General features: G+C 32.1%; 1 protein-coding gene and 1 pseudogene across 1 annotated transcript; both read left to right on the forward strand.

Moving 5' to 3' along the window:
• The first annotated feature begins 7 nt into the window (after positions 1-7).
• On the forward strand, positions 8-2555 carry LOC133289591 (ARF guanine-nucleotide exchange factor GNOM-like; annotated as a pseudogene).
• Positions 2556-7949: 5394 nt separating this feature from the next.
• LOC133289582 (probable transcriptional regulator RABBIT EARS) lies at positions 7950-8741 on the forward strand. The gene is made up of 2 exons (XM_061487562.1): positions 7950-8339; positions 8403-8741. Exons 1-2 carry the CDS (start codon positions 7950-7952, stop codon positions 8739-8741), a joined length of 729 nt encoding a protein of 242 aa, XP_061343546.1.
• The last annotated feature ends 9094 nt before the right edge of the window (positions 8742-17835 follow it).

Consider the following 17835-nt stretch of genomic DNA (forward strand, 5'->3'; position numbering starts at 1 on the left):
ACAGAAGATACAAATGGTGCTTGAAGCTTTCTCTGAGAGATATTATGAGCAGTCGCCACATATCCTAGCCAACAAGGATGTTGCTCTTGTTTTATCATACTCAATCATAATGCTTAATACAGATCAACACAATGTGCAGGTAAAAAAGAAAATGACAGAAGAGGATTTTATCACGAATAATAGGCACATAAATGACGGCAGTGATCTGCCTCGAGAATTCCTGTCAGAGCTTTACCATTCAATTTGTAAGAATGAAATCCGCACAACACCTGAGCAAGGCGTCGGATTTCCTGAAATGACACCAAGTCGCTGGATTGATCTTATGCACAAGTCGAAGAAAACTGCTTCATTTATTGTATTTGATTCTAAAGCATACCTTGATCACGATATGTTTGCTATAATGTCAGGCCCAACAATTGCTGCCATCTCTGTGGTATTTGACCATGCAACTGTTACAGTTTTCACTATTGCGAATAGGTATGGTGATTACATACGCACGGGTTGGAGAAATATTCTTGACTGCATCTTAAGATTGCACAAGCTAGGTCTTCTTCCTGCCCGTGTGGCTAGTGATGCAGCTGATGAGTTAGAGCTTTCTGCTGAAACTGGGCATGGAAAACCTATTGCAAATTCTTTATCCTCAGCTCATATGTCATCTATTGGTACTCCACGGAGATCCTCAGGATTGATGGGGAGGTTTAGTCAACTCTTATCTCTGGAAACTGAAGAGCCAAGATCACAACCTACCAAACAACAACTTGATGCTCATTAGCGCACCTTACAAACAATACAGAACTGTCACATTGAGAGAATATTCACTGAGAGTAAATTTCTGCAAGCTGAATCTCTATTGCATCTTGCAAGAGCACTCATTTGGGCTGCAGGTCGACCTCAGAAAGGAAACTGCACACCCACACCTGAGGATGAAGATACAGAAGTCTTCTGCCTGGAATTGCTGCTTGCGATTACTTTGAATAACAGGGATATGATTGAACTTCTTTGGCAGGTTGTGTATGATCACATATCCAACATTGTTCAGTCAACTGTAATGCCTTGTGCTCTGGTAGAAAAGGCTGTTTTGGGACTCCTGATGATTTGCCAGCAGCGTTTGCTTCACTCCAAAGAGAATATTGCTGATGAACTTCTGAGGTCATTGCAACTTGTCTTGAAGCTTGATGCCCGAGTTGCTGATGCATATTGTGAGCAGATTACACAAGAAGTCAGTCGCCTTGTGAAGGCAAATGCTTCTCATATCAAATCTCTGTTAGGATGGCGTACAATTACTTCACTACTTTCCATCACAGCTAGACACCTAGAAGCATACGAGACCGGTTTTGATGCATTGTTGTTCATAATGTCTGATGGAGCCCATTTGATACCAGCTAATTATGTTCTGTGTGTAGATGCTGCTAGGCAGTTTACTGAATCCCGTGTTGGACAGGCAGAGAGATCCATACGGGCACTAGATCTCATGGCAGGGTCTGTCAATTGCTTGACACAGTGGACTAGAGAAGCTAAAGAAGCAATGGAGCAGGAGCAAGTGTCTAAGTTGTCCCAGGATATTGGAGAGATGTGGTTGAGGCTTGTACAGGGGCTAAGGAAAGTTTGTTTAGACCAGAGAGAGGAGGTTAGAAATCATGCTTTATTATCTTTGCAGAGGTGCTTGACAGTAGCTGATGGGATTGATCTCCCACATGGTTTGTGGTTACAGTGTTTTGATCTCGTGATCTTCACTGTGCTTGATGACCTGCTTGAAATTGCACAGGGTCACTCACAAAAGGACTACCCCAACATGGAAGGCACACTTATCTTGGCCATGGAGCTCTTGTTTATAGTTTCTCGTCAATTACTCGAAGATAAATTGATGACCTTCTGCAAATTATGGTTAGGTGTGCTGAGCCGAATGGAAAAGTATATGAAGGTGAAAGTTAGGGGAAAAAGAAGTGAGAAGCTTCAACAGATAGTGCCTGAGCTACTTGAGAACATCTTGCTTATTATGAAGACAAAGGTTATACTCGTGCAGAGGGGTGCCTTAGGAGGTGATAGTTTGTGGGAGCTGACATGGCTGCATGTTAATAACATTGCTCCGTCATTGCAAGCTGAGGTCTTCCCTGAACACGATTCTGAGCATTTGCAACTCAAACATGATGAATATATTTATGAAATAGGAGGTTTGGTGCCTGTTGATGTGGGTTACTTTCCTTCAAATGAAACAGAAATCCATGAAGATGCTAGCATTGTTAACCCTTGATCTTATTGAAGGCTGTCTGGATTCTCATATTGATTGTGCAGAATGTCGTGGATCACATTCGAACCTTAGTTTTTTTTGTGTGTGTGTGTGTGTCTACAAACGCACCTTAGTTTTGTTTGAAGCTGTTAGTTGCAAAGTAGTACAGGAGAGGGGTAACCTGGTAGTTTTCTTAGTTATAGTTATATCTCATGTTCACCTATAAATTAGTAAATTTTTTGGATGAAAATATGATGTGGTTGGAATTAGATTTCTCCGCTTCTACTAGAGTGCTTTGGGCTTCCCCTTCTATCCATGGGGTTGCCTCAGGGACAGTTTAACAACAAATTTCCTGAAACAGATTTTTGTACCGAACCTCAAATTTATGTCTTACTGTACTGTAAGATGCATTTAACTGTACGATGCAAGCATTAGAGTTCTCATTTTGCAATCCCTTTATATCTCTCCCAATTTTATAAATCCATCCTGTCGCATTAACGCGATGCATTTGAGATATTAATGGTTGGGGTTGGAGTGTTTACATCTTGGTGTTTGCCTTTTATATCTAGGATAAAATAAAGATCGTTTAACTCTAGACATGTTGTCACGCGTCGAATTTGACTGTTAATGGCAGCAAGTCCTAAGAATTGTACCACAATTACTTCAACTTTGAATTGTGGACGTGCTAATTAATTATTACATATATATTTTTTACGTCTTTCAGTGAAAGCTCAAAATTTAAGATGTGAACTACAATATAAGGAAATGCAAGTATAGACAATTTTCTGTTAGCATTGCTGCTTTCGATTAAGAATTCAAGGTACATAGAAAATATACAATTTTCTGTTAACATTGCTGCTTCGGGGTACATAAAAAATAATATTTTAAGTATAGAAACATCGGTACATAAAAAATTGCACATACTCCTGAAAAAAGTGATAGCTGAGATTCATAAAATTATTTATGCATGCTATTTCTTGATCTAAACACATTTTTTACCAAGCCCAAGCTTATGAACAATTCGTTTTTGGTTTTATTTTTAAGGTTAGGATTATGATAAAACTAAAACTATGATATGATATTCATTATAAAAAAAATTATTACATGAGATTTTGAAGTTATTCGATCAAGTACCTAGCTTGTAGACAGACGACTGATGAAGCCATGTAACAAAATAATAGAATAAAGACGAAGCAAATATGTATCACTCTTTTATATTTTTGTTTTCTATTTTCATTTGCATTTTTTCTTTTTTATGTAATATGCATGTGCCAATTTCTTTGTATCTCATTTCCTTTCACAAAGTTTACAATAGTACTATTTGCACAAATTTAGAAATTCAGTGCATGTATACATTAATTTATGGGTTCATTGCAGATTTTATTTGCAGTAAGTCCAATACGACGTCGTTTTTGGCCGAAATTATGGTATTTTTGTAATTTTAATTTATTTCAGGGTTATAATAGTCTTTATATTTATAATTTGTTAAGATTTCAATACCAAAACAACGTCATTTTGAGAATAAATGCAGATAACTTATCTGCATTAACTGCAGAAACATTTTTCTCTAATTTATTTTTGAAAAATTTTATAATGGTTTTTAAAAATCTTTTCTATTTCTTTTTTTTTTTCTGTCATCTCATGCTCTCCCCCACTCTTTGTAGAAAATTTCTTAGGTATAGCAGATGTACCAATTTGGGTAATGGGTACATCTTTTTATTAAAAGTGAATTTTTTCCTCCTATTTAAATCTAACTTTTAAATTACTTTTTCATTTATGTCCAATTTTTTTGTATTCTTGGGCAGGATATGCCTACATTCACCCAAAATTCACTCCTCTTTCCACAAAATTTATATTACATTTTATGGCTGATCCTGATCAGCAAATATCGTATCACATGGAATAAATTATTGTTCGACACATGCATATATACATCACTTATTTTTTTTTCTTTTTTTTTTTTTGAATACAATGGTGGTATTAAGGTTTGAATCTATAACCTCATGCAAACTATCTAAACGATCGATTCACCATTAGACCAATACTAATTCATAAAGCACGTACTATAACTTGATGTTATACACAGCCTGCAGACTTCCACGCTCCAATCAATAGTGGACTTAGACTTTTTTTTAATGTCTGCACAATTAGAATAAAAGAATAAAGTAAAAAAAATTTAAAGAAAAATTTAAATATATTAAAATACAAAAGAATATATATAAAAAAAAAACTTTAACTTAATATAAAAAAAGTAATCAAGAGTCAACTAAACTGTTACAATAGAACATTTTGGGTTCTCAACAAAAATTATGGGCCTCAATTTAATCTCTTTGGAAAAAAAAAGTCTAATCGTGATTCCTCAGAATTCAAAAATAGACTCAGATAATCAAAATCATGGTCCTCTGAAATTCAAAAAGATCCACATTAATCCCTCAAAAGGACTAACATGAGTCTATTTTGAATTTTAAAAGAATCACGAGTCGACTTTTTTTTAAGAGATTAAATTGAATTCTGTGACTTTTGTTCATGACCCAAAATATATATATATATATTTTTCTCCAAAAAATTTGTGTGTGCACTTGCACACACTAAAACATACGTAGATCCGCCACTGTGTCCAATTAGGCAGGCATCTATACTAATTGATTTCTCGGACTTATTAACTATTCTATTTATGAAATAGGACACCATTCATAATTCGTCGTATTCACTAGCCATCCTCTTTTTGTTTTGCAATCAAATTTATATATATATTGCGTACAAAATTGACTTCCCGGACTTATAATTTTCAACTATCGTTCCATAAGTTGAGATTGAAGACACTTTCACTCTTTCAGTATAATTTATTAGTGGTATTTTAGATTTCACGAGTCAATGACTTTGACATCTTACTATCTTATTATAATTCATTTCTGTCCTATTCTTGTCTTTGCCGTTGGAATTATGTGTCTACAATTATCTTGACAATATTTTCTAAATCTTTTTTAGAAATGGTGTTCATTTTATATTTTTCTTGTTCATTGACACGGTATTTGGACACATATTGTTAAATTTATCAATTCAACACTTATTTGGATAATTTATCTCTTATTGATTATATTTCAATTCAAATGCTGCTTTTGATTACCTTTGTGTTGGGACGAAAACCCGAATTAAGCTGATGAGGATATTTTACTTGAAATAATTAACTATTAATTTATCATAAATATTTAAAATTTTATTAAATATAATCAATAAGTGACAAATTATATATTATCTGTAAATGTTTATATATTCATTGAATATAATCAATAAATAATAAATTATATATTTACAATTCATCTTTGACTACGGCACCTATTTTATTTTTTAAAAAATAGGTTCCAAAATAATCTGCATAGTGAAATTTTGTGATGAACAAAAACTGGATCGTCTTTTCCACCACCAACAAATTATGACACTTTTTTTTATGTTTCTTATAATTAATTCTAAGATTATTAAAAATAATTTAGAATATTCTTTAAGAAAAAGAAAAGGCATTTGATTGTCGATTACTAGATTAATCATTGTACTTTTTATCTTTTAACTATAGTTTCTACATATCATTGATTATGATATGCTCGATATGGTCCCAACTACGTACGATCCATGAAGTTTATCTAAATATAGTCTTTATATCTTCATAGCTGACTAGCCATAAAATTATTTAAAAAGAACACTACTAGAAAAAACCTGTATAGTGACGGAATTGTTATAGAAATTCCGTCGCTAATTTCATCGTCACTATTACTTTCCGTCACAAATTCCCTCCCAAAATTGTTTGCGAGGGAATTTGCGACGAAAAATAATAGCAAGGATCAAATTAGCGACGGAATTTTCATAGCAATTCCGTCACTATACAAATATTAACGTTCTATTTTAACTCTTAAAAAATATGTTCGTTAATTTTCCTTTATAAATTAGTGTTACTAATTTGATTCCTTAAAGTTTAAGTTCTCAATTTTTGAATCCTTTATGCATTCAAACAATAAAGGTAAATAATATGTGAGTTTTCGAGGTATGAAATTAATATATAAGAAATTAAATTAATTCGTAGCAAGTATATCTTTCGAGAGAGTTTTTCTCGTAAAATAAGTGTGGTCTTAAATTATGTTGTTATACAAGGTTTCAATCTTGATAGTAGATTATATACTTGTCGTGTCTTAAATGGCTTTGAGTTCCAAATGTACAAGAACATTAGCATAAATACATGAGTAGCTCCTTTGCTTTATGTCAGCATAACTGATATGTTCTGAGTCTTCTGACTAATTCAATCAAATGGCTCTTAAATAAGCCCTTTGTTTGCTATGATATTCCTCCCCACAAAAGTCCACCAAAAATTAATTTTTTTTATTAAAAAAAAAACTGAAACCCAAAAAATAAGCAGAACATAATGCCAATTTGTTCTAAATGATTTTTTAAAATTTGTTTGAAAATACAGTCACTGAATATTAATAAAGAACTTAAATTCTGTAAACCACCATAATAACTCACGCGTGCGAATGATACGTACAAACAAAATTTTTATTTAGTTTCCTAGGTGGACCTACTTTTTCTGCATAGTGGTGAGAGTTTCTTACTAATTGGTAGAACTAAGTAATTTGGACCATTCTGAGCGTGATTTAATCTATCATTAGTTTGACTTATAAATTTGAGTTGTAATTAGGTTAACGTCATATGGGAGGAAAAGCCTACACAAGATTCTGTTAGTGTTTATGAGCAACACATGCAAAAGCAAAAAGATGTTTGAGATTATCAAATAAGGTTTGACCCTTAGCTAAGGCATGAATAATATACCATTTATTCATGGACGACACAGAAAGGGTTCACTTCTACACCTTGATTTGCGTTGTGCACTTTATGTTTTTGCAAATGAGCTTCACGATTCACAAACAATACAAAGAGCAAAACTGATTATTATTATTTTCCTCTTTGGAAATTCCTTAGTCAATTAAATTCCCTCATATTCCTGTAGTTCTTTTCCTTATTAGATTAACAATGGAAACGAGTATTTATTTTATATAAAAAAAATTATATCAATATCACACATAAATCTTAAAGATTAATAAGCAATTGAGTTACAAGTTGCTTGGCAACATGCTATTCAATACTGCATATTTTAAAAACTTTTAAGGTACTGAGATCAGAGTATAAAAAGATAAAAAGAAGGACAATAACAGATTAGTTACTGTAATGGATCAGAATTATAAATGACTCTATACTTGACGTACATAACTACATATATAGTGCATTTATCGAAAGAAACAAAGAAATGGCATAAGTCAACACTATTACCGTATAGGGTTAATGGAAGCTTCAGGGATCAAGTTTAGCTGTATTTTCTTACTACATGCCGTTATCTCCATCATACGTGTGAATCAAATCCGGTGCAAGACACTTGCTTAAATGGGACCCCACTCACCTATGTACCAAAACCAAGAAAAATAGTTTCACTACAAATTAAAGCCAAAGAGAGGCAGAATTTATAACCAGTCCTTTACAGCTAGTCAATTTCTCTTCCCTTATGGATTCCTAAGTTGCTTTCAATTATAATTACTGGGACAAGCACCTCCTACACCATTTATATATATATATATATATATATATATTCACTTCATTCGCTTACTTTTCCCATTGTACATTAATTAAGGCTTCTGTTTCTTATACTCTTATATACCCTGATCAGCTTTCTTTGCATGTGATGATGGAGGGATCTCAGTGCTTGATGTGGATGAAGAGAAAACAAATCCTGAAGTCACACCTTGAAGTACCAGTTGGAGATGGCAACAATTACTCATGGGAAGAAAGGGCTTTTGCAGAAGACGCGGCTAGGATACTTGGTGGTAGCATATGGCCTCCAAGATCTTACTCTTGTAATTTCTGTAAAAGAGAGTTTAGGTCTGCTCAAGCTCTTGGAGGTCACATGAATGTTCACAGAAGGGACAGGGCTAGGCTCAAACAAAATCTTAGCCCTCATAATGAATCCCTTGATCATCATCATCATCATCATCACAAAGATGATCATTTGCTCAAGTCATTTGGTAATCATTTCTCTTCCCAGGTAGATTGTCATCTTAATCCTTATTCTAGCCCTGCAACTACAATTACAACAACCAGACTCTCACCTATTTTATCATCTTCAATTATTTGGGAACAGAAAATAGGGTCTCCTAATTCACAAACAGAAGGGGTGGTCAATGCAAGAAAAGACAATTTTATTGGCTTGGGTTGTAATAATTATGTTGAGACAAGTTTGTCTGTGGGACTGACTTCCATGTTTGGCCAAAAATCACCAACCGTTCCTTGTGGGGATGAAGACATCAACAGTTGTAAAAGACTAAAGACTAGCATTTCTTCACTGCCCATCTTCCTGAAGCCATGTTCAAATGATCGACACTTGGCTTTCCAATCTGCAGAAATTGTACTTGGACTTAATCCTGTAATGGAAGATTTAGATCTTGAACTCAGGCTAGGGAAACAACAGAAAGTTAAGTAGTTTATATTACAGACAGAATTTGTGAAGTTTTTATGTAGTTTTCACTTTTCAGTACTGTTGCTTGCAATCCCTCCCCTCTCTCCCCTTTCCTTTTTCTTTGGTTCCATTTTAGGTTGATAGGAAAAAAGGCAACAGAACACTTTGTTCGCCTAAGTAAGCCTTGAGTGTAATGATAAGGTTTACTTTCTTGAAATGTTTGAATACACTAATTCTATCTCTCGTGGCATGTTACTATCCCTTTTTTTTTTCTTGAATGTTTAGTGGTTCTTTCTTTTCTCTCTGAGATCAGTAAGGTAAACTGCATGAAGCTAAAATGACAAAGGAAGATTCTACTTTACTAAAGTACTTCCAAGAAAATTTAAACTTCCAGTCTCGACCTCATTGTGATCAAATTTGTTAAACTTTAAATTATTTGTTAATGGGAAATGAAATCTCTGAGCTAGGGTTTCGATGAAGGGCGAGGCAAAGAAGGATGAACAAATGGAATATATTGCTTTCAATTTGGAATAAAAAAAAAAAATTGTTAAAAAAACGCAAGTGGAAATTTATAATAATAATAATAATAAGGGTTTAATGATTATCTTTCTTTGTTTCTATTCTCAACAATATTGTACAGTTTACACGTACAAATTTGATGCATCCAGTAAACTGCAAGTTTAGAAAGGAATCAGAGAGAGGAGGAAATATTTAACTGTAAGGTATTGAAGTGGTGAAAGAAACTGACAGTATACTGGCAATCAGAAGTCACTTCAGCTACATATATTCCAGAGAACTAACAGTAGTCACCTAACATAAAACCTGCACAAAATAATGAATTAACCTTCTTAAGTTATGGAGAGATTTTTTGTATAAATCTATCATACTTAACTATGTCACTAAAAAACATTGACATATTCTTGTTTAATAATGTATTAATATTTTATTAGCTTTATATACACAAATTGAGTATCTCTCTTACTTATCCCACCATAAATTCCAAACCCTTTTGTTATTTTCAACATCATTTTTCCTAACACTTCCAAAAACCAACTAACCACACGGAATCAAATTGAATATAATACAAGGGAATTAATTTAGTGTGAGTGTGACAGAGAGAGGGGAGAGTACAACGTCACATCATTGGCGTAGTTAACGCGTCTTTGTTTTTACTCTTGGTACGTTATATCCATGTTAGCTGTAGCTATTACCCTTCAAAAGTGGGAGGGAACCCCAGTCACCTAGGAACCTAAAAATGTGGACATGTTCCTTATGTTTCGAAGGACGAGACTATTTCTGGTTTTAGTAATGCAAAAACAGTGTTGGCCACCTTATTATGACATGGACCGTTCCTCCATAATACACGGCGACGTCACAGTCTCTACTTTTCAACTAATCTTTGTAAGGAAATTTGATGAAATATCACCTTTGACTTCATATTCAATTCTTTGCAGTCTGCAGAGAGAAACAACAGAGGCATTGTTGTATATGAAGGGATTTCAGCTATACCCTTCCAAATAGTTTTCCCATTATAGGTTGGACTTATATTGGTTCACTTTCTTCTACCTTAAATTAGAATAAAGATATATTAATGATTATAAAAAAGTGGAGGCCTTTTTTTTTTTTTTTGGTTTTTGGTAAACAAAGACCTAACCCACGAAACAAAGAAAGAACATAAAAAGAAATTTAACTATTGCAACTCAAAGCATGAGGTCTTCCAACGTTTGACAGATAAGCAAATAATAGTAATTGGATACTAAGAGGAGGTTCCGGCCAAATAAGATAATCTTCCTGAGCTTCGTAGTCTAATATGAAATTCGCCAACCAATTTGTACATGACTTACACTCTCTCAAAGTATGCCTAAAAATCACAGATTATTTTAGTCACTGTAACTCGGCCCGACCCGGCTGGGTCGACCTGGAACTGACCGGTTCGAGTCAAGCATTGGACCGGTCATGCATCAACCTGTTCAAACCAGGACAAATCCGGTCGGGTCATGCAATTAACAAAAGAAAAAAAAATCAAAATTGTTTCATCTTATCAGACAAAATTTAGAACTCATTTTAATTTTTTTTTTATAATTTTATTTGCTAGTATACCCTTCTACAATGACATCAAATTTTAGTTTCCAATACTGAAACAATTTGCAGAATAATAAATTAGAGAATTTGACATATGTCATTTTAATGTAGTTGAATTTGAAAAATATGAGTTCAATATCATTTAGAGGTATGTTTATGGAGATTATGAGTTGCAATTTAAATTAATATAGTAATAGTGTGTATTTTTATTTATTAATGCTTCACGTTTTTTTATCTTATTTAGTGAACTTTGTTTAATTCATTTTAAATATGTAGAATATAATTTAATTTATATGTTCATATTTATATATCTATATATATCCGGGTCAACTGGTCTGACCAGTGACCCACCGGTTCGACCAGTGACCCAGTACCCCGACCGGGTTGATGCCCGAGTCGGGTTTAACAACACTGATTTTAGTTTTCCTGTTCCGTGATTCAAAATAGAAAAATATACATTTAAGAATAACTAACTATGTTATTTTTAGAAAAATTAAAATTATCTCTTATTTAAGAATTTTTTTTTATTTTTTTAGAGATTTTAAATTTTATTAGATTTTATTTGAAAATTTATATTTAATCAAAATTGTGATTTGTCTATAATTATACCATTCTTTGTTATAAATACTTCTTAGTTCTTAAGTAATTTATGTTAATTTAGAATATATATTTTTTTTGGTAATCTTGTTAATTTTAACTACTATTGATTCTTTCTTTCTATCATACTATCCAGATTTTAACTACTATTGATTCTTTCTTTCTACCATACTATCCAGATTTTATAGAATTCTATTGATTCTCATTTCATTTAAGATTATAGACCAAACTTGAAACTTTTTTTATTTAATAATTGCATAAAATTAAGAATTCAAGATAAGAATTATTTTTAAATAAAATTACTTACTTTGACTTAGTTTTTGCATAAATTATAAGTAAAAGGGGTAGTAGGAATTTGAAACAAAGTCAAAGAATTACTGTGCCTTAAACGAATATACTTTAAAATTATCAATCTGAAAATAATCTCATCCAATTAAAACATTTTTAATTATCGTTTTGAGCGACTCCAGTCGTAAGCATATAACTTTTATGATTAATATTGTGGTTTTTACCCATATAAATTGAATCGTATAACTATTCATTAGTTTAATTCTTTTGGTTAAGATTTACCATTTTAATGCGAAAAAATGCACATTCCGATATTGCATGTTCAAGTCGCATATGATTTCATACGCAACTTATGCAAAAAGCTAACGTGTTGTATATCATGCATCAAGCTGCAAGACGCGCACGAGGAATAACGCACATCAGAATAATGTGTATTTTGCAATGATTTTTGTATAAATTGTACATGAAGGTGATGCATATTTTCTCACATTAAATTAATAAATTATTTATCAAAAGAATTAAACTGCGTATTTTACTTTAGATGGACAAAAAAACCTAATATTGTTGTTTACCATGAAGGGGAAGTAGTTGGTTCATGCGATGATATTCATTAACGTGAAATAGTTAGTGTTTGGCAAGGCCTGATTTCTGGCTCTATACATCCCTGTTATAGAGAGAGAGGTCTCCCATGGGCATGCATGATGTGTGTGCTTTTGTGTTTCCTTTTATTGCGTATTTATTGTAGGAATTCAGCTATGTTCTGTGCTTTAGAAATTACAAGTTTCCTTTTATTTATTTGGGTGGTTATGGCATTATGGAGAATGTAATTAATTTGTAGTATATAACTTGCTCTTGCTTGTTGAAGTTAAGAATAGTTGAGAGCATTTCAGAGACTAGAGAGAAGGTCTGACAATTGCAGCTACCTAGCACGTGTGTGTCTATGAATTGGGAGTTTTTATAGCTTTTGGCAGTGAAAACAACTAAACAGACATTTCGTACTATAATTAATCTGCTTATTCGTAGTGAAAGCAACTTTGATAAATGACACTTCACAAGCTTATTCCTCTTCTCTCCGTTTCTCTTTCCTAGAAACCCAACTCAAATAACTTGTTATCCCATTTTCCAAATAGAGAAATATAGGGATCCATTTCTTTTATTTATTTATTTATTTTTCATTCTTTTGACAAAAGGGAAACAAGAGAGACTGTGAGTACTGATCTACACTATATATATGCACGTGATGGCATTTGTAAACTATAATGAATCTCGTCCGTGACCGTGATGGTTGTATTGTATGGACTCTCGAGTGTTACAAAGTGATACTTAATAGGTAAAGCTGTCGGTTACTGTAGCTAAAAATAGTTGTTTGAATTTAAAGTTAAAAATTCAATCCTGTTTTAAAACATAATATATGACTCTTTATATTTCCATTACTTCTGATATATTTTATAATCACCACATTAATAATGTGTTGAATTGCAATTATTTCCCTTGTTATACTTAGATGAAAAAAATGTGTTTGATGATGAATTCAGAATATAGTAATATTTTCATACTCTCACTATCTTTCTTTCTTTCTTTTTTTGTACATACTCTCACTATCTTTCAATATCTATCTTCCTTTGCTTTCATCTCTATTTTTTATTTTTCTTTCTCTCGTATTTCACTTGTCTTATATTCTCCATCAATTTTACAATAAATCCAAATAATTTTGAAGAAATTTTTAATCTTTACCACACTTAAATTAAAATTATATAATATATAGATATATATATATATTTAAATGTATATGTATTTAATTTTATTTTTCTTTCTTAAATATTTTATATTTTAATTATATAAAAAATTGGTATTAAATTAGAGTCTAACTCGTAGAGTTTAAAAACTCATGAATTAGCTAGGGTGAATCAAAGTTGAACAAAAAAAAAACTGTTCATTTATTAACAAATCAAGTTCAAACTTAATTTACTATTGAAATAAATCTGAACTAACCCGGAGTTAGATAATCTAACTCATTTTAGTTCTTACCTTTATGTGTAAATGTACCTCCAGAATTAAAAGCATTCCCTAAGACATCAATTCATATACTTTGTTTTCATGTAAGACAAATCTCATATAGGATTTGTCAAATAAAAGCTAGCACCGTTAATCAGATCAGTATTTGGTACCCTATAAAACAAAATTTGCCACTTGCTAACGGTAAGTGGATCACATGGCAGAAGAATACCTCTATTGACAAACACTATGCAATCAAGTATAATCTTTGAAATATTTCCATGAAACTATATTTAATAAACCGGTATTATAATTAAGGTTGGATCGGTGATTTTCACGAATCAAGTGTAGGAGTTATACCTTTTATTGCATATTTAGTTTCAAGATCCAACCTCACGAAATCACCGTCATCTTCAGTGATCTTTTTGTCGAAGATAACCGGACGTCGTTAATATCTCACAAGTTAAAATTTCAGATGAAAATAAGAAAATAAAATGGACTTATGTATAATTCTATAGCTCGACAAGTCTACAAAATGGGTTTACAGCAAAATTAGGCATATCACATAAAGGTTTATTGTTTCTCATATTGTATTGTAGGAGATAAATTTATCTTCTAGTGTGTGGGGCCATATTTTTTTTCTCTCCTTTTTTCACATGAGCCTTATACATTTTTATATGTGCGTAGGAGATAAAATTTATTGGGCTCTTTTTTGCAGTGAATGCAAATAAGCTATTTGTATTGAACCCAAAACGACATCGTTTTGGAACGGAAATCAAGGTATTTTTATAATAATCTTTATTATTATAATTTTTTAATATTTCAATCCCAGAATTTAAAAGAAATTGTGCAGATTTATTTATTTATTTTTTTGAATTTCTAGCATTATTTTTTTTTAATAATTATAAGTTTATAACGGAACCACTTCTATAATTTGCAATATTTATAACCGCTTTAACTAAATTTTACAATGTTCAATGAATGATATTCGGGGAAAACAAAACTTAAAGCCAAATGGAATCAAAAGAAACATCCCTCTTACCAAATTATCAAATAATGATAGTTCAGTTGGCGTTAAGAAATTAGATAGGTAGGATAAAAATATATATTCGATCATCTTTAGTACCATCATCTTTAAGAAGAGTTTAAAGCTTTAATCCTGATATCCCACTTTGAATCAGATTAATTGCGAATCGATAAACTAATTGAAATATTAAAAAAAAAAAAAAAAACATCCTTCTTACCGACAGAAATAACTGAGGGCCGAGGGGGGGGGGGGGGGCAGTACTTGAATACCGAATATTTTGAACACTAATTATATCATAAAAGTTAAAATAAGAAAATATATTTATCAAATTATATAGGGTAATAGTTTTCTTATGTAGTAGAAGATAAGAGTTATCTTCTACACACTCATTGGTATAGGTGGGGTCCATTTTTAGGGGAAGAGAGAGAAAAAGTAAAGTGAGACCCATCTTGAATTTGTGTGTGTAGGAAATAGATTATATTTTATGCAGCATAAGAATAATAAATCCCAATTATATAAACAGAGACGACGATAACCATGTGTAGATCCGGAAGACAGTGATTGGGCCTCATTGGATGGGTTTGGGACCGAAAGTAAAGGAGCCCGTTAACTGCAGTATCAATGCGGATGTGCCCAATTAAAACGGCGTCGCTTTTGGATAAGCCCGCTAATTTGAAAGGTAAAAAGGAGCAATAAGGAACCTCCAGTTATGTCCAGTTGTTTTCAAGAGGATGAAATGGAGTAATTAGTAATTGAGTGACTTGGAACGGAGTATAATGATCATGTAAAATAATATTATTTAATTTTTAAAAAAAAATTAGTGATAAAAATCAATATGATGAATAATGAAGAGTAGAATATAAATATAAGTTCTAATTAACCATCTCAATGTTTGAGGCTGGAGTATACATCTTAATATCATTTTAGCAATTTTAATTATTGTTTCTTAAATTTCTTTAAAGACAACCATCTTGAAGTTTTTTGTCAAGCAATAACCATCCTTCAAACGAAAGAACAAGCTTTTCAAAATGTCTATCCCATTTAACAGAAAACTCTTTCAAATCTGCAGGTAATGAAATAATTCTCGGTTATCTAATTATATATGAATTACAAACTTGATTTTGAAATGAACCCCATTCAATCATAGGATATGAAATTGACAAATAATTTCTTGAACCATTCAAACAAACAAACAGATATACACACAACTGCCATCTTAAAATTAAGGAACTTAAAAATCCCTCTTGAATTCTATTATTGGAAGACCTCCTTTGTTTTCCTTCATGCACATTTTACGAAATTTCCGAAAAGTTATGCTTTATCAGTGGCAAAGAAAATATGCAGAAACATATCTCATGCAGTATACCTTACATGATTTGGTACATTAATATTGTGCCGACATCACATCATTCATATGTTTACTCTATTTTTCCACGTTTTAGCAACTCAAAAAAATATGATAAAGGTTAGATTATATAACATATGATCAATGAACCTGGAGAAATTATACTTAATGCACTCTCACATGACATGACATGCAAATTCTAAATAACAAATACCCGAGGACATTTAATGTGGTCCAGGACTTTATAGTCCTTAGTTTAAAATGGAAAGAAAATAGGACTCAGATGGAATTTAAGAAAAAGAGAGGGACTTAAATGGAAATTTTTTTTACCTTAAATAGAAAAAGTGCACCCAAAACAATATGGGCCGGGTGTATACTAGAAAAATCCCAAATACTCTATAGATACTAACTGCCCAGCAATTACATCCGTAGCATCCCACTCAGCTATGTTACAGTGGACACGTGTCCATCGGATGCTTAGTGAGCCCAATCGCTAGGATAGAAGGCGTCCTAGGATGACATTGACGGGTAGTTCTCCTAACCCAACCTAATGTCATTTTAGACGCTCTTCTATGTAGCATTTGGAGCAGTGAAATCCACCGTTCACCTGTGTGTATGAAGTTTGTGGGAGAAAATAATGAGGTAGTTACAATGAGGGGTGATCAGTTTTATTATGGATTTGACATTGACGTATTTGGAGGGTGGCTTCTTCCCAAAAGTGAGAAACAGTTCTATGGATGAAGAAGAAGATGAGTTATTGAAAAATTCCACCCACATGAATAAATCAAAAGCGAGAAAAACATAGCAGAAACTTCAAATGATGCAAGATGTAGTGGCGGCGTTGAAAGTTGAGATTGTGTAACAAAAGTGACGTAGGGTTATTTGATGTTGAGGGGCAGCAAATGGGCCAGCCTAATTTCGAATTGGGTTCTTTTAAATTATTGTGCCATGGACTTTGAAAGTGATGACACAAATTGAATTTACAAAACCTGGGCCTTATCCATCTTAAGTGAATAATCTTAAGCCTTAAAATTAGGCATAGCTGAGAAGTTTGGAAAAGCATTAAACCAAATTGAAAATATAAAAGAAAAATAAAGGAGAAATAACTTCGATGTACGATCCTGTTACCCTCTTCCAATCTTAGGCAAGGTCTCGCATTTGATTACCTTGGGGAAAAAATTGAACATTATCTTTCTAAGTAAGTTTTAAAGATGATTTTTCTAGTGAACTCAAAATGACGTCGTTTTGGAGTTATAAGATTAAAAAATTATAATTATAAAGACTAATATAACATTGCAATATATTATAATTATAAAAATATTTTGATTTTCGTCCCAAAATAATATTATTTTGTACTCACTAAAGATAACTTATCTCCGTTGACTAAAGAAATTCTTTATATTCACTAGTTCGACAAAGTTCTTTTAATTTTCCTTGTTGGTTGAATTGTGTTAATTTAGGACTTAGAGTTGAGCCAATTATTAAGAAACATGAATCTATATTTATGGGCTTTTATTGTGATATTACAGGCATCCATCCAATTGCAATACATTTTTTTTTTAATATTAAGAAAGGGACTTTTTACATTAAAATCTGTTTTCCTGAAATTTATTTAAATTTATTAAACTCAATTTATTCTCTCTCTTGAGTTGATCTTATGCTAACGCTTTAAATTTATTTAATTTTTTAAAAGAATACAGAGAATTTATTTAAAAAGACAAAAAAAAGTTGTATTGAAATGAGCTTTTTATTTTTATATTTTTTTAGAAAAATACTGTTTTCAA

Source organism: Gastrolobium bilobum, unplaced genomic scaffold, assembly GCF_033153095.1.
Source record: "Gastrolobium bilobum isolate Gb01-03AN ecotype WA unplaced genomic scaffold, APGP_CSIRO_Gbil_v1 utg937, whole genome shotgun sequence".
NCBI classification, from domain to species: domain Eukaryota; kingdom Viridiplantae; phylum Streptophyta; class Magnoliopsida; order Fabales; family Fabaceae; genus Gastrolobium; species Gastrolobium bilobum.

What these genes read in the sequence shown, in the direction of transcription:
- LOC133289582 (XM_061487562.1), top strand. Translation starts at nt 7,950, where the DNA reads ATGGAGGGATCTCAGTGCTTGATGTGGATGAAGAGAAAACAAATCCTG. An exon ending in TTAATCCTTATTCTAGCCCT is followed by an intron (nt 8,340 to 8,402) that starts GCAACTACAATT and finishes ATTTGGGAACAG; the next exon opens with AAAATAGGGTCTCCTAATTC.